The sequence below is a fragment of the Petaurus breviceps genome, unplaced genomic scaffold (genome assembly GCF_028583685.1).
Source record: "Petaurus breviceps papuanus isolate PSGF00001 unplaced genomic scaffold, PetGlider_PUasm1.0 90740, whole genome shotgun sequence".
Taxonomy (NCBI): Eukaryota; Metazoa; Chordata; class Mammalia; order Diprotodontia; family Petauridae; genus Petaurus; species Petaurus breviceps.
Genome location: NW_027187330.1, coordinates 4,302,487 through 4,328,710, shown reverse-complemented (window position 1 = coordinate 4,328,710; position 26,224 = coordinate 4,302,487). Strand labels below are relative to the sequence as shown.

Genomic DNA, 26,224 nt, shown 5'->3' with positions numbered 1-26,224 from the left:
GCCAGCCTCAGAGTCAGGAGGACCCCATCGATTCCGGCCTCAGACACTTAACATCCACACAAAAAAACTAGCAGTGTAACCTTGGGCAAGTTACTTAACCCCAACTGCCCTCCAAAAGGCCAAAAAAAAAAAATACTAATTAAAATGAAACATTAAATATTGTTGAAATATTAAATAGTCAAATTCTTCTACATTGAATAAATATTGACATCTTAGTTTACCATTAATGGGACCCTGGCAATAAATCTTAACCATGCCATTTAAATGATCAATTGTTATAATCTATTTAGCCAAACTGTTCTCATTCTTCTATTCAAATAGTTTCTTTTCCCAGATATTTACTTCTTTCTTGCTATGATACTTCATACTCTAATTATTCATCTCTAATTTTTAAAAATTTTACCTGTAAGTTTATTGCTATAGGGAATTCCTGATAAAGAAACTCCTTTTGTATATAGTCTTAGATTTAGAGATTTGCCTAGGGTGTCCTCTGGGATTAAGTGCTTTCCTGGATCACACTGCCAGCATGTGCTTGAGGCAGATTTGTAACCAGGTCATTCAGTTAACAAAGTTTTTTTTTTTAAGTGTAAATAGCATTTTATTTTTTCCAATTACATGCAAAGACGATCTCAACATCCTTTTTTAATGAGACTTGGGTTCCAAATCTTTCTCCCTCCCCCAGATGACAAGCAATCTGATACAGGTGATAATTATTAGGGTCTCCTATTCTGTTTGGGCACTTGGAAACAAAGGTAAAAAGTCCTTGCTCTCAAACAGCCAACAGTCTGATATGACTGTACACAAACAAGCTATCTACTCTATAAACTGGAGATAAGGAAATCATAAGGAAAGCAGTAGCATTAAGGGGATCAGGAGAGGCTTCTTGCAGAAAATGGGATTTTAGTTGGGATTTAAAGAAGGTCATGCAAGCCAGGAGGGAGAGCTTTCCATGGCCGGACATAACGTCTGAAGTCAGGAGGTAAAAGTGTCTTGTTGGAGGAACAGCAAAAAAGGCAATGTCAACTGTATCAGAGAATATATTTGGGGTTTAAAGCATAAGATCAGAAAAGTTCATGACCTACTCCAGGCTACCTCTTACATCATTTAAACCAAGCAAAATAACACAATGTGATATTAACAGACCTTCGCAATACTTATACATTACCTAATGCTTTCTGGGTGCAGTGGGCTCTATATGTATGATCCCATTTGATCCTTGGGACAAATGAAATAGATCTTACAGATGACTTGTCCTGTGTCATATCTAGTAAATGGTTTCTAATACCTGAAGTCCAGATTTCTTTCCATTATATAGGGTTCTTTTTGCGTGTGTGTGTAGTTATAAAAATATTTTAAATAAATAAGTTCACAGGCCCCAAGTTAAAAACCCTTCTTCATATATGTGTATGTATACATACACACATACATGTATAGTGTGTGTGTGTATGTATGTGTGTGTATATATATATATAGGAATATAGTATTCTTAAAACTCTAGTGTTGTCAAGTCATTATAACCATGTAAGAAAAAATCCATGTGAATCTCTTAATTTTCTGTGCTTTTCCCTTATTTTCTATTCAATGTAGTTCAGAGTTGTCCCTTCAAAGGGAAGTAGAAGTAGCCCAGAAAGGAGTGGGTTGTGGCTGACTAGCTTGTCATTGAGGGTGCCCTTGAGTTAATCTACCCTCTAGGTCTTGTTTACTACCTCCTTTGGACTCTCTTGGTCTTAAAAGGGTGTCTTCCATCTGTAAAGTCTTGCAAAGCAAAGATCCGGGGAGACAAATCTACCAGTGGGCCAGGAAAACTGACCATGGATACTCAATTTCACTGGTCTGGTACAACTGCCTCCTGTTGAAACCCTTCAGTTCTTTATTAAGGTCATTAGGCAAAGGGCACCAATAATAGGGCCAGACCTGAATATATGTGGCCCGGGGTTTGTGTAGGAAGAAGAGGAAGCAGCAAAAGGTAGCATTAATCAGTTTTCCATGTGCAAATTTGTATTAATTCCCTGAAAAATGCAAAAGATTTTCTAGGGCACACTGAATATGCTAGAGATTATGTAACCATAGACATTTCTAGATTTCTCTACCTAAAGAAAAGGGTTTTGATTTTACTCTTCTCTTGGACTCAACCACATTATCCAATTTGTTGTCCACCTTACTCATCCTCCTGCTTCCAGAAATGAAATCCACCCTACAAAGATTGAAGACTTGCTATCATCACACAAGAATGCCCTCCAAACTCTTAAAGAGAATTCCAAAAATAGAATGAGTGGTGGCAGCTTCATTGCAATAAATATATAGCGTGAACCACACTATTAGATTTATCAGGTCTGGCATTTTAAAAGTCAAGCATCTTATAAATTCATACTTCATAAATTAACTTTTCTATTTTTTGTTAGGAGGTACTAGATTGATAACTGGTCAATTGGATGAATGAACAAAAATGTCTTTAGGTATTTTACCATGCATTAAGTATACAAAAGTGAGACAGTACAGGCCAGCTAATGGGTGGAGATAGCACATAGAGGGCTGTAGCAGACAGGGAAGGGAATTTTGATTTGGGAAGTCACAGGGATGCTGATTTAATCAGCATTTGACTAAATCTTCCATGATAACTTTGTAGGTAAGATGGTGAAATAAGGACTGTTGGGTGGTTTCATGAATCAGCTTGGTATAATGGAAAGAATATTGTACTCATGTTGGTTATTATAAGCAAAATACTTATAAATCATAAAGTGTTCTGTAACTTTGAAATTCTGTTCTTATTTACCTTCCCAAAGAGTGTTGATGAGTGCCTTGGTGTCAAATGAAAAGCAGCTCTGTGTGGTGGAATTCCACAGGACATTTGGGCCTATTTCCTTTTCCTCCCTTATCAGTATGTTTACTTTGGTAAGTCAGCCAGAGAAAACATTTCCAAGCAAGGGCACTAAATGAAATAATGTGGTTTCAAAAAAGTGGAAATAGAACATTCCCCCTCTAAATCTGGGCCATGTTCTCCTACCACCAGAGACATACACTTATCACTGCGAACAGTGTCCCCAACTTAGGAACATGCACAGAGGAGTAAACATGTCTAGGGACGCATGATATACATCTGGGGGAAAGGGGTCCCACATGTAAGGAACAAAGGTGGAAAGGCAACTTATGCCTCACCGTGCTGCAGGCCCTATTCTTGTCAACATTTTAATCAATAATTTGGATGAAGGCATGCTTGTAACTGTGCAGGTAACAGAACTGGGAAGGAGAGCTAATTGGATAGGTGATAGCATAATGATTCAGTGCCCTTCTAACCAGCTGACTCTGGCTTGGGTAGAGTACATTGAAATTTAATAGGGATAAGTATAAAAGACTTCATTTAGGTTAAAAAAAAACCCAGTTGTATAAGTACAGAGTAGGACATGCATGACTACCCAGCTGTTCATTTGAAAAAGATTTGAGGGGCTTATTTGATCACCAACTTAATGTGAAGCTATAGCAGGTTAGCACCTGTTAGAATCAATCATGATTTATAATTTATTTATCAAATTACTTAAATGACTTATCCAAGATCCACATAGGTGGGAGATAATGTGAAGATCTAAAACTCAGAGGTAGCTTGGTGCACTGGAAAGTATGCTGGACTTGTATGTAGTCAGAGAACCTGGGTTGGTAACCCAGCCTCCACCACTTACACTTGTGACCTTGGGAAGCTGTAATGCAGCTGCTAGGAAAGCTGCTGCAATCTTAGGCTTCATTAATAAAAACATTGCATCTAGATCATCCGGGAACAATAGGCCCATTGTCTTCTGTGCTGCTCAGTGCACATCTGGAACATTGTGCTCAATTCTGGGGGCCCGCACTTGAGGAGTGACATTGCTAAACCAGAGGTGGAAGGTTAGGATAAGAGATCTGGAGGGGGTGGGGCAGGGCAGGATAGCTGGCTCATAGGGTAGTCACACAGAGGAGTGCTTGGGTTCTGTATTGCTACAGATGTCAGAATTAAGAACAGAAGAAATGGGGGGGACATTGTCAAATTATATTTATTTATTTGTTTGTTTGTTTGTTTAAAGCAACTGGGGTTAAGTAACTTGCTCAAGGTTACACAGCCAGTTATTTTTTGTGTGGGAGTCAAGTATCTGAGGCCAGAACTGATCCCAGGTCTCCTGATGTGCCAGGGCCGCTCCTGTCAAATTATATTTAAAAGAATTTTTTCTTATAAATATAGTGCAATAAGCAAACTCATAGAACCTTAGGACTAGAAGGATCCTTGTTCAATTGTTTCATTTGTCCAACTCTTCATGACTCCTTTTCTTGGCAAAGATACTGGAGTGGTTTGCCATTTCCTTGTCCAGCTCATTTTACAGATGAAGAACTGAGGCAAACAGGGTTAAGTGACTTGCCCAGGGCCACACAGCTAGCACGTTTCTGAGGTAAGATTTGAACTCAGGTCCTCCTGATTCAAGGCCTGATGCTTTGTGTACTATGATGCCACCTAGCTGCCTAAGAACCTTAGACTAGAGGTTATCTAATTCAACCCCTTCTTTTTACAAATGAGGAAACTGAGCTTCAGAGAATTTAAGTGACTTATCCAAGATCACATAGGTGGGAGATAGTGTGAAGATCTGAAACTTAGAGGTAGCTTGATGCACTGGAAAGTATGCTGGACTTGTATGTAGTCACAGAACCTGGGTAGGTAACCCAGCCTCTACCACTTCCGACTTTGTGACCTTGGGAAAATCACTTATGAGTGAGGGATTGGACTAGATGACCTCTGTCTCCTCTAGCACTGTGATCTTTTGACACAGCCCTTTCCATCACACTATGTCATCAGAGGACCATCTGTTAGGATGCTCCAGAAGAGATCTTGGCTCCCATCCAACTCTAAGATATTTTCATAGATTTTATAAATCATAACTGTCACAACTACTCTGGAAAGCAAAGTAATAAGCAGGAATTTGTCCTAAGGCAAAGATAATGAAGTAAATGTAATTTAAGCAAACAAAATAAACAGCCAAGACCAACAGACACTGGAATGGAGCAGGACCATAACTGTTTGTGGAGGTGAAGTCTTGGATAATTGAATAATACTTTATTGGAGCGTTTTTGCCAAAGGATTTTGCTCATGATTGATTCTAGCAGGTGCTAACTATGTATGGCCAACAGAACTGGTCATTGTCCTTCTAAACCTTCTTTGCCTCTATCTGCTGTTTTCATATTCCTAGGAACAAAGTCTATCCCAAAAATGTAACGATCCTTTTCTGAACATTTTAGAAAGCTGAAGAGCAAAGGGTTTATTTCAGTGAGGGTAAGCCTGAACTATTTTGTCATGTTCATGCATCTTTTTCTCAGGTCACCCCAAATAGGTAACATGGTTAGTGAGAAGTCACAGGAAATTTCTAATATATTTGGAAGGGAGTATGGAAGTGAAGATTTCTCTAGTTAAAACCATTTCAGGTATTTGTATTAGGCTCAGTCAATTTTAGCAAGGATAACCAATGGACAGTCTTTGTGCTCTGATAATATCCTCATAAATCCCCACTAGCAGGCCAGGACTTTAGAAGCCACTTTGACGACTGATAAGGCTCAAGCCGCCTTTGTTCACAGATAGGGTGGGGTTTAGCTCAACCTAATTAAGAGCAAATGCCGCAGAGACTAGTAAGGACATAACTACCATCCAGACATTTCTAGGATTGTTCAGAGGGAGGGGCTTTCTCACTGTCAGTATGGCTTTTGGACAGAGAAGTTAAAATTACATTTGATACTAACAGTATTCCTGTCATTAGCTTCCGATAGTACCTGGTACATATTAGACCCTTAATAAATGCTTGTTGACTGATGCCTCTGCAATAAAATTCAGACTGTCACTTAAGGCAGCTCAATCTGGCTACCTTTCCAAACTTAATTCATATCAATGCCTATAACGTACCCTATCTCCTTACTATGTTACAAGAGCCATTTTCCCCAGAGGTGCCCTTTGTGCCCTCCTCACGAGTGCCCTTCACCCAACTAGGCAATAGTGCTTTGTCTCTTCTAGCTATTCCCTAGGACACCTTACTACTTCTCTGTGTACTTATAACCTTCCTTCCTGTAGAATATAAGCCCCCTGAGGGCTGCAAGGAGCTTCCTTTACACCCTTTAAGTGTTAAGTATTGAATTGAATGGCTCTTGCTGTGTGCCTGACTTTTTTATACTTTTAGTACCCACTAAGGCTAGGGTGGGAAACCTTCAGCAAAGGGCCACCCTCTAGGTCCTCAAGTACTCTTTGATTGAATCCAGATTTCACAGATTCCAGCAAATGCAGCACTTAAGGACTTAGTGGCTCACCTGTGGCCTTGAGGTTCCCCATCCCTTCACTAAGGTGTAGTGGCTAAGCCCTTGGGCCTTGGTTCTATCAGGTGGAATGGGCATTTTTCAGGAAGCAGCCCTTCTTCTCATACATACTTGGTTAATTTCTTAGGTGTTTGGTGAACATCAATTATATGTGGTTTTTGAGGGTTAGAGGGGTTGGACACATCCAGGAGGGATGGAACCAAGATGGTGGCATAGAAGTAGGAAAACTCTGTGAGCTCCCCTTATAAATCACCTCAAATACCTATAAAATACGACTCTAAACAAATTTTGGAGCTACAGAACCCACAGTGACAGAGAAGCACATCTCCCACTGAAGGCAGCCCAGCAGGCCTACAGGAAGGGGCCATCAAAGGTGCTGGGAGCCAAGCCCAGCCCCCGCATGAGTCTATGGCTTTAGCCTCAGGGTAGCCTGATCAGCAGTGGCCTGAACAGATTTCAGGAGAGGGAATCATCAGTAGCTGTGGTGGTTTCCAGGCTTCTGAACCCATAAACTCCAAAGACAAAGTAAAAGGTCAGTGCAGAACTCTGTTGGAACAAGGTGGACTGAAGAGCAGGGTCTGGGCCCTACCCCCTGGGGTGAGAAGTGGTGGAGGCGGGAGGCAGCCGCTGCAGCGTGGCTGCTTCAGAGCTCCTGGCCTGCAGATTGTAGGGGGACCAAGGGACCATAGTGAGGACTCGTTGCTCTTGCTTTTTAACCTGCTTGGATCTGGATCACTGTCTTGGGTGGAGGTCCTGGGGTGTGTGGCCAGTGGGCCAGAGCTTGTGGGGGCTTCAGAGAGGGCGAGCAACTAATAGCTACAGCAACTGTGAAAACCCCAGCGATTTGGGACAAAGCTCTCCTCTCTGGAAGCAGAGCTCTACTCTGGCAAAAAGCTCAAAAGTCAAGTAATTGAGTGGCAACATGAGCAAGCAGAGGAAGCAAAGCAAGCACAGCAGTCAAACTGTAGATTCCTATTTTGAAGACAAAAAGGATCAAAGCATGGAACAGGAGGAAGACAAAGAAGTCAGAACTCCTGTACCAAAAGCTTCCAAGAAAAATATGAATTGGTTATAGGCGATAGAGGAGCTCAAGAAGTATTCTGAAAATCAAATAAGAGAAGTGGAGGAAAAATTGGGAAGAGAAATGAGAATGATGCAAGAAAATCAGGAAAAGAGAGTCAAGAACCTGACCGGAGAAAATAAGACCTTAAAAAATAGAGTAAATCAAATGGCAAAAGAGGCCCAAAAAGCCAATGAGAAGAATGCCTTAAAAAGCCAAATTTGCCAGATGGAAAAGAAATTTCAAAAGCTCACTGAAGGTTAGAGGGGTCAGTACAGTATTGATTAATCTATGATACAAAGGCCACCTGAATGAGAAATGGGAGTCACAAGGTTGGTGGTTCATGCCCTTTTTTCCTTTTGTCATGGGTACTCAGCTCTGAGGAGGGCTTGCTGCCTAATGACAAAAAAAAAAATTGTCAAACAATTCTTTGATGGTATTCCTGCCAATCATACTTAAGTACACTCAAAAACATTTTAAAAACTGATTTATTACTATGCTCACAGCATAGGCCCATGGTTATCGAAGATCCACTGGGCTGGGAGCAGCTGCTTCAGCAACATTATATGGGTCTTAGTTACATCAGCAAGATGGATACAATGGAATTTGTGGAGTAACCATTGACAGTGGAGCTGATGGGGTACAGGCTCTGGGAGCCCCTTGAACTCTTCTTGAAATCCTCCTATTAGAGGAGGCATTTGCCTTTGTCCATAATAAGCCTTTCATTATCACTAGACCCAAATCTCTGTTACTAGCCTAGCCCTCCATTGTCCAGATACTCCCCACCCTTGATCCTCCCAAAATATCTATGCCCAAATCTGTTACCCTTTGTCTATTACCATTGTCTATCATCTCCAGGTAGCCTCCAGCTATTTCCCACCCTTAATTTCTCATTACCAGAGTCTGACCTCATTTGACTCCTCAAGACCCTCCCCAGATTCCTCCTCTAGACCACCCCTAGATTCCTCCTACAATCTTTCTGTATATAAGGTACATTTTGTCTCCATGAAGTAGTTGAGAAATTACCTAGCTCAGACTCATTCTGTGTCAGATTATTCTGGCCCATGTCACAGATACCTAGGCTCCTTAAGAGTCTACCCATTAAGGCGAATCTTTAATGACTTGAGTCAGATTGATTTGGCAGGACATGGTGTGTTGGTATTTTTGGGGTCTTGTGCACCCTTAAACCTTACACCTCAACAGAGCTATCACTAGTTGCTTGACATGCTCATCTTAATTCAATAGAGGTAATAAAGCTGATCCAGAAATTCTGGCATCCCTAACCATTTAATAACCTGAGCTAAAGTTTGAGGTCTCACCTAAATTCTGCAGGCTCCAGCTAGTAATGTAATCTGCTGTTTTAGGCCAATGGAGGTAATAAAGCCAAGCCAGAAAAATTTTCTTAAGACACTGACTTGCCTCAACCTGGAAGAACATATGATGGGGTAGGTGGGAATGAATAGTATGAATTCTTGGTGTATTCAAATTTTGGCCCCTGCTCAGGTGGAATTAGGTTTGCTGAAGACTCAAAGAGGGGAAACTTGAGTTGAGTCTTAGGGCAAGTTGGGGCTTCAAAGAGGGAATACATTTTTGGTGTGAAGGACATCCTGTCCAAATGAATGGAGGTAGAAGATGGCATATCTGTTTTGGGACCAGCAAATAGGCCAGTTTAGTTGGAACAAAGAATGAATGAAGGGGAGCAATGTCAAAAATCTGGAAAGGTAGATTAAAAGAGTATTGGTATATTGTAAGGAATTTTATATGTCATGCAGAAGAATCCATTTTATTTTAGAAATAATGGGGAGCCATTAAAGAGTCTTAAGTAGAAAAGTGGCATGGTCTGGCATAAGATTATTTTAACTGCTACGTGGCTGATGGATCAGAGAGGTAAAGAAAGGAAATAATTAAAAATCTGTTGGAATAGTCCTTATGAGAAATTATGCTGGCTTAAATGAGAGTAGTGACTGTGTGAGTGGAGAGGAAGACAGGTGATGTTGTGTAGGTATAATCAACAAGACCAATACCTCCTTGGATGTGGTGATTTGAGGGAGAGGAATTGAGAATGATTCTGAAGTTGCCAAACTCCAGACCTGGAAGAATTGTGGCATCCTCACAAAAAAAAAAAAAATCAAAGTTTGGAGGAGGGATAGTGGGGCTAGGGAACTAGGCAGGGGAAGAGTAGGGAAACAGTTGTTTTTTTTTTTTTTTTTCACATTTTAAGTTTGAGATGCCTATGGGATATCCAGGGGACATGCACAAGTTGGATATATTTTATGTATATATATATCCTATTGCAATAGGTCCTTTCCAACTGCTGTTCAATGATTCTAAGAGTTTTTGTACATTGACCCTTACTTGAAGGAGGTTTTGATGGCAGTAGCAGATAGAATACAACTACTTTTCATAAACAAGTAACTAAGTTATCTTTGGTTATTAACTAGTAATGCATACTATAGAGAAATGAAACACTGCTTCTTCTACCCCTATGTTTGCATGTAAATTTGTAGGAACAGTGTTTGAATTTTTATCTGAATCTAGTGTCTGAATTTTTCCTTATTTGGGCAGATTTCTTGGGTACTTTTGGCCCAGTGTGAAAACATTGATTTCTACCACTAGATATAAGGTGAAATTAACTGGAAATGAGGGGCTAGATAATATTCAGATTTTTAATGATAGGACTAAAATAATCAAGAAAGTAAACCCAGTCCCAATGACACTCTGACCTCAGCATAATGCATAACGTTTCTGTATGGTGACTTTATTAATGGTTTTCTATCCTGTTTTGGAAAAGGAGTGATAAGCCTCTCCGTCATGCCAAACTTTCATACAAAGGGGGATTCCATTAAGACAATCCTTTCTGTCTTGCAGCATATCGCACAGATGAATCCCAGCCCTGGGTTTTGCCAGTAGTGAGAAAGGTAGAACATCAGATTGCTAAAAATGATACTCTAAACCATGAGTATTTGCCTATCTTGGGATTGCCGGAATTCCGAAGCAATGCTTCCCGCATTGCTCTCGGGGATAACAGCCCAGCCATCAAGGAGAAGCGGGTAAGTTCTGGGTAAGGAATCATTTATCCTTTAACAACTTGTGGAGGAAATTCACACAGATGATACTCTCATAAGCAAGACCAGATCAAATGACTGTAGGCTATGCTGTAGGAGGCACGTCCTTTGGTATACCTGCTTGACTGTCTAGCACTTTAATGTGAACTAACTTTGATCGTGCCACCCCCTTCTAATTTTGCAATCGTCCATTTCCTTTTGGTTACCCAGTAGTATTCCAATACATTAGAGTGAAGTTACTGATCAGGTAAGTATCTCATTAGTCCCTATTTTGTGTTTCCTATGCTGAGCCCTGAGGGACAGCTAGGTGGTGCAGTAGAGAGAGTGCTAGGCCTGGAATCGGGAGACTCATTTTTCTGGGGTTCAAATTTGGCCTCAAACACTTACTAGCTGTGTGACCGTGGACAAGTCACTTAATCCTCTTTGTCTTAGTTTCCCTCTCTGTAAAATGAGCTATAAAAGGAAATGACAAACCAGTCCAGTTTCTTTACCAAGAGTCATGAAGAGTCAGATAAGGCTGAAAACAACTGCACAACAACAAATGCTACATTACAGTTTCCAAAATGGAAGAAATCTGTAAGAGCTGGTTTAAAAAGGCAACTTTTAGGGCCTTTGAGGATGGGCAAGATTTGAAGAGATAAAGCAATGGTGAATAGAGGACCAGACTTGGAGTCAGGCAGATCTGGGTTCGAGTCCTGTCTTTGATATATATTGTGTGACTAACAGCAACTCCTCATGACAAATCTACTTTCCTGGATGGAGTTTCCATACTGGGAATTTCTCATACCAACAAAGTAACAAATCCAGGGACTTCCTCCCCCTCAATAAATGAATGAATGAATGCAAAATTTACATATGAAAAAGGAGAGCATTTCCAGTGAGGGGACATATGAAGTCAAGAAAGCAGAACCAAATTCAGTATAATTGTGGGATAATGTACTATGCCTAACTAGAGTTTATAGAGCATGTTACCTAGGTAGTTTTGGGACATAAGTTTGTGCAGGTAGAGTAGTGCCAAGCCTTGAGACAAGCTGTTTTTACAACCGTGGTGCCTGGTCTTGTGCCTTTTGCACATGGTAACCACTTAATAAATGTTTGTTGAAGTAAACTTATTAAAGAATTATTAATCGAAGGTTTTTGAATTAATTGAACAGAGTTGTTAAATGAATTTGACAGAACATAGGAACATAGAGTGTGTTGGAGAAGGGGAGCATGGGAGTACAAGTAAGGCTTTTGCAATAATCTAGTTATACCTGTTGCCATTTCTAGGCTATCCTTGTTTTTCTTTGTATGAGGGTAGGGAGGGGTTGGGAAGAGTTGCCAGTTCTGCACAGAGCACTTACAATGCAGCATCTAGTTTTTTCCAGGTCATAAGTAACACCTAAGGAAAGGAAATAGGCCTAGGAATCCTACATCTGGAGCAAAAATGTTCTCACCACCCTCTAGTTTTCTTCTTGATAGATAGGTGTCCACATAACTAATAAGCAAAATTTCAGGGTAGAGTTATGATTTCCTTCCTCAAGGATATCAGGTGAGTTCTGAGGAGGGTGGGTTCTTGGGAACCAAGATCGGTGAATAAGGAAGTTTATATCTTGCTTATAAGTATTAGCTTAGCTTAGATGCGAGTTATTTGTGTCATGGTTACAAGACAATCCAAGTGAAAGCCGATCATAGTGCATGATGGATGAGACAGGGAGGTCATTATAAAATATCACTGCCTTAGAAGCACTAGAAACCTAAAGGACCATATTGGGGATTAGGCATCGTGGCTCTTTTTTGCTTCAGTGACTGAGCTGCTAGATAGCTTTAGAAAAAGCACTCCTACTGAGGTACAAGGCATCAGCCAATAAGTAAATACATATTGAGGAGAGACACTGATCAGATTGTTCTCATAGCCTTTAACTTGAAAGCAGCATCTTTACTACAAGGAGAAAAATCAGAGATCATATGATCTGAAAAAGTGTATCAGGTTAAGACTGTGACCATTGCCAACAGTGAATTCTGCCAAGTATATTAAATAGTCATAGAGCTGGTGTTGCCATTTCAGGTCCCGTGGGATCAGTGAAAACTAGTGAAAAGGAATGAGATGCCTGATCTGTCAGTATCTGTATACTTTTCTTTGTTTTTTTTTGGAGGGGAAGAAAGAGCAGTTGAGGTTAAGTGAGTTGCCCAAGGTCACATGGCTAGTAAGTGTGTCAAGTGTCTGAGTTCGGATTTGCACTCAGGTCCTCCTGACTCCAGGGCCTGTGCTCCATTCACTGCGCCACCTAGTCACTTCCACCTCCCCACCCCCCATACTTTTCAATACAGGCCTGTCGAGGTGCTAGAATGTGTATTGTCAATGTATTGTTAGGATCAGTTTATCTTAGTTCAGAGAGACTCATTACCAGCTTAGCCACAGGGTAATAAATTTTTTCAGCCACAGCAATAAAGCCTTAACAAACTATAGCAATTAAAAAAACAAACACATACATACTCACATTCACATCAATATAAGAATTTATAGATTCAGACCCATGTTTGGGGGCATTAACGTTTTCCTAAATTGTTTCTCTTTCAGGTTTTCTGTTAAAAGGAAAATTTTATCAATATCTTTTCATTTTTATATCACTTACATTTCTCTTCTCCCAGATCCATCCCTTATTGCAAAAAAAATAAGGGTCAGCAAAACTACCTTACACATTAAAAAAAAAATCTTAAGAGTATTTCACACTCATAGTCTCCTGCTTCTATAAAGAAGAAAGGGAGATAGTTTTCCCATGTAATCCCTGCAGTAATTGTTTCTTACCAAGCACTAATGATCATACACCACAACTTGTTTAGCTGTTCTCCAATCAATGGGTATCTGCTTTGTTTGTAGTTCTTTAGTCCTACAAAAAAGTACTGCCACAAATATATACATGTACATGGGCGGGGGGGGGGGCGGGGAGTGGTCTCTTTATGTCATTAGCCTCCTTGGGGTCATATCCATGAATGTAATCTCCAGGTCAGGAGATATGGATGTTTTATTCACTTTTCTTCACATAATTCCAAATTGTTTTCCAAAGGGATTGGAGTAATTCACAGAAGCACCAGCAGTGCATTAATGTTTTAGTCTTTCTGTAACCTCTTCAAGATTCTCTTCTTTTGTCATCTTTCCCAATTTGCTGGGTGTTCGATGAAACATCATAGTTGTTTTCATTTGTATCTCTATTATTATTAGTGGTTTAGAGCATTCATTCATATGGTTGTTAATAATTTACAATTCTTTTGAGAACTGTGTGTTCATTCTTTGACCACTTGTCAAGTGAAGAGTGGCTTTGAATCTTCTATTCCTGTCTTTTTTCTTTTTTGGGGGGGGGGGCAAGGCAATTGGGGTTAAATGACTTGCCCAAGATCACACAGCTAGCTAAGTGTCAAGTGTCTGAGGTTGGATTTGAACTCAGGTCCTCCTGACTCCAGGACCCGGTGCTCTAGTCACTGTGCCACCTAACGGCCCTATTCCTGTCTTCTTAATGACTGATTTGGGTATAGTCAAACACATTTACTTTGCAAATACTCTGATTCGGGCTTGTTAGCTTAAAACATTAGGTAGACTTAGTTCTTAATTTGGTGTATTCTACCAGTAAAGAAAGACTGTCTGCTAAACAGTTATTGGTTTTCTGGCATCTCCAAATTAAAGGATGCAAGTATCAATAGGAAAATGTATTTGTACTTGTGTGAGGATGTTCAATATGAAAATGAATCCACCCTCTATTTGACTGAAATTGATTTGACCTTAAGAGGAGATGAAGCTGAGCAGAGGGAAGGATTCATTGAGAATAACATGATGTCAGAATCTCTCTGAAAAATAACAAACTGGTTTAGAAAGATGGGACACGTCACACATGGATTATTAATCTGACAAATTGAAACCACTTCATTTCATATATTTTCCAAGAAATTGACGAATCTTGGTTCATGTTCTGCAGCAGAGAGATATCCTGCAGTGATGTTTAGGCTTTGGAAAATAGGAAGAGAACTTAATTCCCGTCAAGCACTGATCATCTTTCTCTGTTTCAGATAGGAAGCGTGCAGGCTTTGGGGGGAACGGGTGCCCTTCGAATTGGAGCTGAGTTCTTACGGAAGTGGTACAATGGAACGAACAATGCATACACTCCTGTCTACGTGTCTTCTCCAACCTGGGGTGAGTTTTTCATTGTCACCGAAGGATGAAAAGGGAGAACAGGAAAAAAATAATCCTTTTTACTTCCTTTATGGATCACAGAAAAAATATTAACACAACCTTGAGTTGACTTGTTGTGGGTTATATATGAGTAACCTTATGCTAGACTTCAGATTTCACCAATAAATAGTAAAAATGTGAGATCAGAATATTGGACAGGCAGATAACTTGGTAGCAGAATACACCATTACAATAAAATTACAATTACAATTGTAAGGTAACTAGTAGAATTTATATTTATATCCTCTTATAAATAACCCTGTCCCAGGAAGTCTCATAATAGGAAAGAAGTCTTCAAGATCCCTAAGAGAAGGTCTGTATTCATTGTGAAATTTTAAATTATGGCAAGCAGTGTTTGTGAAACACTTGAACTTTGTATTTTCAGAAAATCATAATGGTGTGTTTGGTGCTACTGGCTTTTTGGACATCCGAACTTATCGTTATTGGGATGCAACTAAGAGAGGGCTTGATCTTCAGGGCCTGCTGGAAGATATGGAGGTGGGGGACTTATTTATTCATTACATTTATCTGTCTGTCTATCTCTGTCTATCTGTTACACAATAGAAAATTACAGGGAGCCTTGTGGCATTAGAAAGGAAAGGAAGAAGAAGGAATCTTGTCTTTTGGTTGAGAAGTCCTTGAGCCACTTTCCTCAAGTCAGGTGGTGTTTTTTTGGGTTTAATTACATGTATGGAAGAATTCCAGCTTCCTCATTACCTTCATTGGCTTACCAAACCAATACTGATTCTCTTTCCCGATATTTCCTGTTGATGCCAGTCAGAACTGATGTGTACTCCTTTTCCTCAGAATGCTCCAGAATTCTCTATCTTTGTCCTTCATGCCTGTGCACATAACCCCACTGGCACTGATCCAACTCCAGAGCAATGGGAGAAGATTGCTTCTGTCATGAAGGTAACTGCCACTTTCAGACATCTGTCCATGATGCTGTTGATACAACTAAATACCTTTTTAATGCATGTACTGGTATGATTCCAAAACCTACCTGATTGATGGCATAAAGACATCAATCAATCCAGAGAATCATCTCTCTCAGCAAAATCTATTAATATTTTTAGAACCCTGCTGTACTGGTACAGTTGGCATTAAAAATCAATGTTGAAAGATGTGTACCTTTTGCACTAAAGTTGGGGTTGTGATCATTTCCTTCTTAAGAGCTCTTGAGAAATACAATGTTAAAATGTATTGACTAAGGACTGTACAACTGGGATCTCTCTGAAGAGATTCAATTGTCAGAGCACAGAGGATTTCCCCTTTAGTGTTCTCATATTCTGATGGTATGTGGTGGGATGAACTTCAGGTTTGAATAGGTTCATACATGCTAGGACCCTCTCCCACATTGTCCATGGGCTTGTTCAGCTGAGCAGAGAAGGAGGGCAGCAGTTGTACTTATGAGTGTAGACAAAGAAATCGGTGACCTCTTGAATGATGCTCATTCTGAGAAGATAGGTTATTTCGATTGGGGCAGGAGGATGGGCATATTGAGACTAAGACAAGTTCTCTAACTCCTTCCCTTCTTGCAGCGCCGATTTCTGTTCCCATTCTTCGACTCAGCCTATCAAGGTTTTGCATCTGGGGACCTAGACAAGGACGCCTGGGCTGTCCGCTATTTTGTGAATGAGGGCTTCGAGCTCTTCTGTGCTCAGTCCTTCTCCAAGAACTTCGGGCTCTATAGTGAGTGCTCTTCTAAACAGATTCCTTTAGCATGCTGAGCCCACATCACACAAGTCTTGGCTGGGTTGGGAGCTCGTGTGGGGGAAGGATCATTGGATTTAGAGTTGATATATCTCTCTCTCTTTAGATGAGCGGGTGGGGAACCTGACCGTGGTTGGGAAAGATGGTGATAACGTCCTGCGTGTCCTTTCCCAGATGGAGAAGATTGTGCGTGTCTTGTGGTCCAATCCTCCTGCTCAGGGAGCTCGGATAGTGGCCACTACACTTTCCAGCCCTGAGCTATTTACTCTGTGGTAAGGTTCCCAGGTAGAAATAAGAGAACTAAAGGACAAGGGGCTTTATACATAATCTATCCCATTGCATAAATTAGATGATTTTGTTTTATGTTAATAATTAATAACCAGACTAATAGCTAGATTCATTTATCAAATATTTATTGCCTACTGTTGTACATATAAGGTACAAAGTGCCTGGTCGAGGGTAAGGTTGGAGTGGGGAATAAAAGATGTTTCCATGCTTTTTTTTTTTTGGAGGACAATAAGTGACTTGCCCAAGGTCACACGGCTAGTTTTTTTTGCGTGTTAAGTGTATGAGGCTGGATCCGAACCCAGGTCCTCCTGACTCCAGGGCCGGTGCTCTGTTCACTGCGCCACCTAGCCGCCCCTTGTTTCCATGCTTCTTGCTCTCAGAGAGCTGTGCCTTTCAGCATTTCTGTGGACCTGAGAATCTCTTAGGAAGTTAAAGCAGGGAAATGGACTAATCAAACTCTCAATTCCCTTTTGTCAAAAAATCCAGCATTCCAGAGAATAAAGCCTACATGGAGCATCCGAGTACTTCATTTCCTCTTGACTCTCTTCTTCTTTGGCTAAATGTCCAAAACGGGATGTGTTTTAAACAAACGTAATCAAATTTTGAAAAAGTGAAACTAATACCTAAGTTAAATTATTTGTTGCTGTTCAGTCATATCCGACTCTTCCGGACCCCATTTGGGCTCTTCTTGGCAAAGATACTGGAATGGTTTTCCATTTCTTTCTCCAGCTCATTTTACAGATGAGGAAACTGAGGCAGGCAGGGTTAAGTGACTTGTCTTGGGTCACACATCTAGTAAGCGTCTGAAGTTGGATTTGAACTTAGGTCTTCTTGATTCTAGGCTCAGTGCTCCATTCACAGCATTGCTTAGCTGCCAAGTCAAATAATACTACGAAGTTAATATAGGCATTTGGCTGTAGGACCTAGTCGGAAGAACTTTGGTGGGTAGACCTTGCCTATTGAAAAATGAATAAAATGTTCTAATATCTCATGGTATTCTACTACCCCTGGTAGCAACATTGATTTACTCTTTTGGTCTATGCTTGGTCTATCCATGTTGTCTTCATGGGGTGAGAAGTAAAGGAGAAATACTTTAGTGGAGCAGAATATCTGGCTTTACCACATGAGAGTGGTAATACATAGGATTCTTTCAAAATAATTAAGTGACCAAATGGTTCTTAGCTTGATTAGTTCGCACTCTGAGATACAGGGTATTAAACTTTAAGACTGCATTAAGAGTTTTGAGATGCCCTATATAACTATTTTATAGAGCTAGCAGTTGTTAACAGTCCCTGTTTAATAAGATTCAACCTCAACTCACTGTTAGATTTGCATGAGTTAAAGCATTACCTTTGCCATAAAGCAGACCAGTCCTTCTCTGAACCCATTTTTATAGCTATTTTTAATGTTTGTTGGGTAATTTTTAGTTGGTAGAAGTGTTTAATATCTTTCCTTTTATCTAGATGATAATTTACTTCATTTCCCACTCTTACAGGAAAGAAAATGTGAAGACAATGGCTGACCGGATTCTGTTAATGAGAACTGAACTCAGATCTCGCCTTGAAGCCCTTGGCACCCCAGGAACTTGGAATCACATCACTGAACAGATTGGAATGTTCAGTTACACAGGGTTAACTTGTAAGTACAAGGCAGACCACCTCTTGGGTTGTCCATTTGTAACTGTTGTTTTCTGAAGCTGACTTTATATATAATATATATTTTATATATTATATCTATAAGTTATATATATAACAAATCTATATTAACAAATAAGTTTGCTAAATAGCTATTGTAACCTACCTCTTCCAGCTTTGTTCCTCACTTAACCTTGATCAACCTCCTCCAATTTCCTTTTCTTCTTACATACACTTGTCATTTATTCCAGTTCTCCTTCCATCATAGCTTCCTATAATTCATCTCTAATACGCTGCCTTTTAATTGGTCATCAACTAAGCTGTTAAAGCAACCTAGTTGGTAAGTGTAGGCAAACTCTAGGGAACGCAGTGACCTAGAACAAGTACAATTTTCTCATTGTTTGCTGAGACCCTTGAGGGTTCCAGTAGCCTGAGTTGGTATCTTAGCAGCTGACAGATGGTTGGGCTTTTTTTAGCCATGTGGGCTTGGAATAGGTGTAAGCAAAGGATATAAGCAAGTTAGGAGGGCTATCACATTGCACTTCTTTCTAACATTTAGGCCAAAGTCTGGTGTTGAACCCTTATACATGCTTCCCATTATTTTTTTAGTTTCACCACAATTCTCTATAAAATTAGTTTGGAGAAAAAAAATTAATGATCATGATGGAGCTTTACTGGTCATAGAGATTTTTTTTTTAATTTAAATTAATTTTCTTTTAGTTTACAACTTTCAATTCCCTAATCCCTTGAGTTTCAAATTTTCTCCCTCTCCTTCCCCCCTCCCCCCGATGGTGGCATGCAATCCGATTTAGGTTGTACAAATACAAATACATTGAACATTAATCAGATTGTAAAGGAGTGTAACCAATGGAGTGAACAATGAGAAAGAAGGGACAGAATAAAACAAACCACAAAAGACAGATAGCAAATAATTTGCTTCAGTCTGCATTCAGAGTTCTGTCTCTGGATGTGGATATCCCTTTCCATCACAAGTCTTTTGGAGTTGTCTTCTAACCTTGCATTGCTGAGAGAAGCCCAGTCTATCAAAGTTAGTTGTCACATATACAATGTGTCTGTAATTGTGTACAAAGTTCCACAGAGATTTTTTTAAAATCATCTTTTGAAATGTAGTAGAGGATTTAATGATTTTAAAAATCTAACAATCAACTATATGGAGTTTTTGTCCACTAACAGGTAGAGGAAGACTTCTTTAAATTCTAGAGATTCTTTTTTTACTCTTTTTTTGGAAAGGCAATTGGAGTTAAGTGACTTGCCCAAGGTCCCACAGCTAGTAAGTGTTAAGTGTCTGAGGCCAGATTTGAACTCAGGAAATTCTAGAGATCCTTATGATGAATGATAGGAGTGAGTTAGGAGAGCTAATATTTACTTGCCACAGAGGCACTCACCAAGTGTTAAAGTGGAAAGAAACTTGAAATTGGAAAAACCTCTGCCACTATCAGCAATGTGATCCTAGGCAAATTCTTTACTATATCTGGGCCTCTGTGATCCTAGGAAAGCAGTTTCACGTCTCTTAAGATTGTTGTTTCATTTTTGATATTTTGATTGTCGTGAGAAATGTGCTTTGTGAGCCTTAAAATACAGAAAATGCGAGCCATTAACATGGGAGGCAGGAAAGTGCTGGGCTTGGAGTCACAAGACTGAGATTACATTCCTGGCTTTGCTACTGATTTCCTGTGTGACCTCAGGCAAGCCACTTGTAGGACTTTAGGAAGGAGGTGGGTTGTAGCTGACAGTGTTCATAGTATACTGGGAGATGATGGATTCAAGAAAAGAAGAGTGTAAAGGGAAGAATTTCTTTAATATTTATGCTTACAACACCAAGTTAGAATTTTTAGTGTCTGTTCTGCAGATTCCATCATTGTTTACTTTTCTTAAACAGTTTTAAAGTCTATACAATTGGGCTTTTTTCCTCCAAAAAAGTAGCAGTTGCCTCTAATTACATAGAATGGATACAGTATCACATTGCTTAGGTATATAAAGTGAATACTAAAATCTAGGGTCTTCTGACTCCTCGTCCAGTACCATTTTTCTATATTAGACTGCCTTCTATTAGTACTTACAGATATTACTTAGAAGCTTGATGTGACCTTTTCTTCGCATTTTCATTTTCTAAGAAGAATCATAGAGCTTTATATTAGAGCCCAGTCTCCTGTCTTAGTCTTTTTTCTGTTCTAGTTAAACAAGTTATTTAGTAGAGAAATTAGGCCTTCTGTTATTAGATCATTAGCAACTCTGGCCTATGAATTCTGTCTTTAAAAACATTGGTTTCTTCAAATGCAAATCCAGGAAATAAATTGGGATGAAACAAAGGAGTCATTGGAAGTATTTTATCCTAAAATGAGGTGGCCTGCCACTGTCTTAATGAGCATAAAACCAGAACTGATATTGATAAAATAGCTTCTGTTATTTAGAATCTCTTATTTAAGATTATAGAGTTTTTATATAATTAATCAGAATCATTTTTAATACCTAGGACTCAGCTTAAATTTAACTTGTGAAAGACAGTAAGCAGCTATGCAGCTAAATAGGAAGATCAGTTCAATTACAATAAATTTTCTAATAAAAGGAGATTCTTTGGGACAGGGAGGCTCATGTTTGAGTACATCTCAGGGTTCTGGGAAAAATTAAGAAGTATTGGGGAGCTTGTTATGGGAGAGAAGACCTAGTAGTTAGTTGTAACAGTTATCTGTTGATACAGTTCTCTTTGCTGGCTACTACGCTGTATCTTATAATATGGAAGAAACTTGTGTTTTCTAGAAGACAAAGCTTAATGTCAAGTAAGCTTTGGACCATTTTTTTTTCAGAACTAGCTAAAGGGTAATGGAGGTGATCGCCACCTTTTTTGTTTGTTTGTTTTTTGGAGGGGTGAAGGTAGGGCAATTGGGGTTAAGTGATTTGACCAAGGTCACATGGCTATTTTTTGTGTTACATGTCTGAGGCTGGATTTGAACTCAGGTCCTCCCAACTCCAGGACCGGTGCTCTATTCACTGCACCACCTAGCTGCCCCTGATCTCCACCTTAAAAATAGCTGTGTAGGGGTGGGTAGGTAGCATAGTGAATAGAGCACCAGGCCTGGAGTCAGGAGGACCCGAGTGCAAATGTGGCCTCAGACACTTAATACTTAACTAGCTGTGTGACCCTGGGCAAGTCACCTAACCCCAATTACCCTTCTAAAAAAAAGAAAAAGCAAAATAAAAAATAGCTGTGTATTCTAAAAGCTAACTTGGAAGTCAGTTGTTTTAAATTCAATTTCCCATACGCAGGCACTTCCTGGTGGTGACTAGGTTCTTAGACTGTCCTACAAAAAAACATTTAACCCAAAGTGTAACTGAGACATTGTACTTCAATGGGGGAAAAAAATTGTCGTAATACTAATAAATGCACTACTCTGACCCGTTGTGAGAGGTGAGTTGAAAGGGTATTTATGACTGTTTCTAGGGTTCTCGAGGTTGACAGTACTGCCTCTCAGGTCTTAATTCCCTGCCTCCTTGAGGCAGGTGTCATCTTCAGCACTAATTTTATGCTTATGGCCACAAAATCTAGTTTGGGGCTCACAGATAGAATGAAGAGAGGCAAAAGGTGAAGAGCTTTTAGTAACTTAGGCAGGAGTGGGAAATGTGGGTGGGTGGAAAGATTGCCTGATTATATAACTAACTTTTCATGAGCAATTAAAGACAACAAAGTAGTGAAGAAATTGATGCTGGGTTATAAAGGGCTGCTGTATCATCATCATCACATTTATGTAGCACTTCATAAATATTACCTGACTTTGATCAAGAACTTCACAAAGAACAAGTCATGTCAAATAAACCTTATTTCCTTTTTTTTTTTTTACAAGATTACTTAACTGGTAAATCTGAAATATGCTGTAGCTATAGTTTATCCAAATTTTAGCAAAGCATTTGATAAAATATCTTATTTTAGCAATAGGGACTGAACTTATGATTTATTTTATATAGAGATCTTTAAAAAACAAAAGGAAACTCCTTGTCGTGATGCAGTTTGTCAACTTTTCTGCATCTTAGAGTCTTAGGTAGCTTCCTAAAGCATGGAGGGAGTGGGCAGGGAGGGGGGTTAAATGACTTGTCCAGCATCACACAGCCAGCATATGTCAGAGGCAAGTCTTGAATCTCAGCCTTTCTGGCACTGTACCACAATGCCTCTCACATCCTATCTCATCTTAGGTTTGTGGAAAAGAGAGAAAGTCATGGGACTAGATAATAATACATTTAGATGGAAATAGAACTACTTGAGTCACCACACAATGCCAGCTTGGCAGGAGATCTCCACTGAAGTGTCCCAGGAATACACACCTTGGCCTTGTGTTTTCTAACATTTTTGTCAGGGACTTTGGCATGCTTGTCAGATTTGCAGATGACACAAGTCTGGGAGGATTAATGTGTGCAAAAAAAAAGTGTTTTGTGTTAGTAAAAACAATGGAAGCACAAGTGTATGACCATTTATAAGGATTGACTGAACACATTATAACATGTTGTTATGTATAATGTTATAATATGACATGGAATATTATTGCTCTGTATGAAATAAGGAATACAGACAATTCAGATAAGCTAGTTTGAACTGATAGAGAATAGAGCTAAGTAGTTCCAAGAAAATAATCTGCTAAGACATTTCAATAATGTAAAGGAAAACAACACAAAAGATACCAGAACTCTGAACAATGCAATGACCAACTTTGGCATCAGAGAGTAGACTGAGGATTAAACCTATTTTCCTCCTCAATAGCGAAATGATGAACTATAGATATTAGATGAGACATTTTATCAAATATGGTCAATGTATTGGCTTTGATTAGCTTTATGGGAGGGAGGGAATGAAAAGTCTTACAAAAAGGCATCAATAAAGCGTGTTTGTTTTTTAAAGCTGGGAGAGGTAGCTGTTACATTTGTAAAAGACATTGACAGAGACTAGAGTGTTGGGCAGAATCTAATAAGAGAAAATGTAGTAGGGATAAATTTGAAGTCTTTCACTTGGATTGGGAAAGTGGACTTCACAAGTATAAGATAGGGAAGGCGTTACTGGATATCCATTTGTCTAAAAAGAAGTTTTTATGAGCTGCTGACTCGTGAGCCAAGAGTAGGATGTAGCAGCCAAAAAAGTGAACATTGATCTTGAACTGCTTTATTGGAGTGACTTCTAGGAAAGGGAGGCGATCGTCTCTGTGTACTCTATTCTGGTCCCACATCTAGAGTAGTGTATTCAGTTCAGGAAGCCTTAGTTTAGGAAAGACGTTGATAGCCTAAAGAAGATGGCAGCCAAGATGGTAAAGGATCTTGAGGCCATGTCAGGAGGAGAGGTTGAAGGAAGTAGGGGTGTTGGACCATGAGGAGGCTTAGGGGATGGGGAACCTGACAGTCATTTTCAAGTATCCAAAGACTTATTCTATTTGACTCCATGGAACAGAATCAGGAACAATAGGCAGATGTTGCAAAGGGGCAAATTTAGACCGGTAGAGGGAAGAGACTGTTAATCGTTAGAGTTATCTGAAAGTAGAATAAAGTGGCTCAGGAGGTAGAGGGTTTCCACTCACTGGAACTCTTCAGGCAAGAAGTTCAGTATCTACTTGTTGAATCTGTCATAGTGAAGGTTCCTTTTCAGATTTGGAAGTTGATTTGATGTTCCCCTGAGGTCCCTTCTAATTCTAAAATTTCTGTGATCTCTTGCTGGAAAAGGGAAGAGAAGGAAGTGATAGGGGAATGACTGAGGCATTGTAGCCCCAACCACACTGGCCTATCCAGGATGGCTGCTAGCACAGATTCTTAGATCTACTTTATTAGGAAAGACAGCTATTTAAGGGGTCAACAGTCTTTTTTAATTACATTCACTAGTTCAGGGGAAAAGTCAGCACCCTGAACTTCAGAGAAAAATACAAGCAGAGAAATAAAGACCAACAGAAGAGGCTTCTGAGAAATTAGCACAAATCAACACACAGACCCAACTGTCTGACCAAGGCAATACATACATAGTTACCAGAGAGAAATACCAACATCTGAGTTTGGTGGGGGGAGAGGGGGGCTCCTTAATGAAGCTGTACAGAATCTTGTCTGGTCAAATAACAAGAATACCAAGGGAGGGAGGGGGGGGGGGGGGGGGGGGGGGGGAGGGAGAGAGCAAGAGCAGCAGGTTGCTGGGCTGCCCCACAGCTTGGTGCTCCATACCCAGCATAGTCAGGAAGAAAAACAAAAACATTTACTGATAGGGCCCACAATCTAAAACGTTTCTAGAGACTACTGTTTTATAGGGTAGGCTCTAATTTCATTGAGATGTGTGTAGGGAGAGAGGAGAGGCCAGGTAGAGCTGTTCATTCAAAGATAAGGGATGTTTATAAGTCAGATCAAAGATTTAGAGCTGGATGCCAACTTAGAAGACATCTATTCCAACCTCCTTATTTTTCAACCCAAAACAGGTTAAGTGACTTATTCAAGGGCATACTCAGGTCACATAAGTAATAAGTAGCAAAGAATCCATGTCTTCTGATTCCAGATCTATCGTCCTTTTCGCTGCACCACACCACTTCTCATGTCTTGCTCCTGGGAAGTGCTCCCAGTCTATTTCAACAAGTATTTATTAAACAAAAAATAAAGTAGACCTTGACTTCAAGGATCTGGTGGTGTCCTGGTTGGGAGGATGAGATAGATAGCTTCCAAATAAAGTTTCTCTTAGAAAAGTCTTAACTAGGGATGGCTAGGTGGCACAGGGAATAGAGCACCAGCCCTGGAGTCAGGAAGACCTGAGTTCAAATCCAACCTCAGACACTTGACACACTTACTAGCTATGTGACTTTGGGCAAGTCACTTAACCCCAATTGCCTTCCAAAAAAAAAAAAAGCAGAAAAGTCTTAACTAGGGAGTTAATATTTATTTTTTAAAAACAAGAACTATGTTTTATTTCATCTTTATATTCCTTCAACTGCCTGGCACAGTCTTATTCACAAATCTGGTGGGTGCATAGTACTTTTTTTTTAAAATGTAATTGATTCTGAGTGTCTTCTATGTGTTAGGTATCATGGATACAAAAACCGTTGCTTGCATGCTATCACATAGTCACATTCTAATGAATCTTAGCTTTTTGTGTCTATGTCTTATCTCCCCGACTAGACTGCAGTTCTGGTCCACCACAGCATATAACATGGTACCTTAAGTATAGTAGAATTTCAGTATAGGCATCTAAAAGTTATAGCTGGAATCGGTTTGAAGTGCTCTTATTACACAGGCAGAAATATAGTAGAATATAAGCTGTTGGAGGGCAGGCATTTTTTCCTTTTATTTTGTGCATTCATGAAAAAAACCCACATTTTTAAGCATTTAAAAAAATGTTGAGTTCCAAGTTCTCTTCCTCTCCTTCTACCTTCTTCCCCAACCACTAAGAAGGTAAGGAATATGATGCTCATTACACATGTGAAATTGTGCAAATGATATATCTATATATATTTTTTTGTTTTTTGGAGGGCAGTTGGGGTTAAGTGATTTGCCCAAGGTCACACGGCTAGGTTTTTGTGTTAAGTGTCTGAGGCCAGATTTGAACTCAGGTCCTCCTGACTCCAGGGCCACCTAGCCGCCCCAGTGCAAATGATATTTTCATATTAGCTATGTCACTAAAAAAAGCAAGAAAAATAAAATGAGAAAATTAAACTTCAGTTTGCACTAAGAGTTCATCAGTTCTTCAGAAGTGGATAGCATTTGTCATCACGGGTCCTTCTTGGATCATTGTAGTGAAGTCTTTCACAGTTATCATTACAGTATTGCTTTTATTGTGTATGCTGTTCTCCTAGTTCTGTCCACTTCACTTTGCATCAGTTCATATAGGCCTTACTGGACTTTTCTGAAATCATCCCCTTTGTCATTTCTTATAGCACCATATTCCCTCACAATCGTAGACTACAGTTTGTTTAGCCATTCTTCAGTT

General features: G+C 39.7%; 1 protein-coding gene across 2 annotated transcripts in view; it reads left to right on the top strand.

The window, feature by feature from the left end:
* The window catches only part of GOT1 (glutamic-oxaloacetic transaminase 1), a 34,185-nt gene that overhangs the window by 4,907 nt on the left and 3,054 nt on the right, over window positions 1-26,224 (top strand). For both annotated transcript variants that reach the window (XR_011164251.1, XM_069067171.1), the window contains exons 2-8: window positions 10,241-10,422; window positions 14,479-14,602; window positions 15,027-15,139; window positions 15,449-15,553; window positions 16,183-16,333; window positions 16,461-16,626; window positions 18,138-18,280. Coding sequence is in view for 1 of the 2 variants with exons in the window: in XM_069067171.1 (XP_068923272.1) it covers window positions 10,241-10,422; window positions 14,479-14,602; window positions 15,027-15,139; window positions 15,449-15,553; window positions 16,183-16,333; window positions 16,461-16,626; window positions 18,138-18,280 (984 nt within the window). In the remaining variant the exon portion in view is untranslated. The remainder of the gene's footprint in view (window positions 1-10,240; window positions 10,423-14,478; window positions 14,603-15,026; window positions 15,140-15,448; window positions 15,554-16,182; window positions 16,334-16,460; window positions 16,627-18,137; window positions 18,281-26,224) is intronic.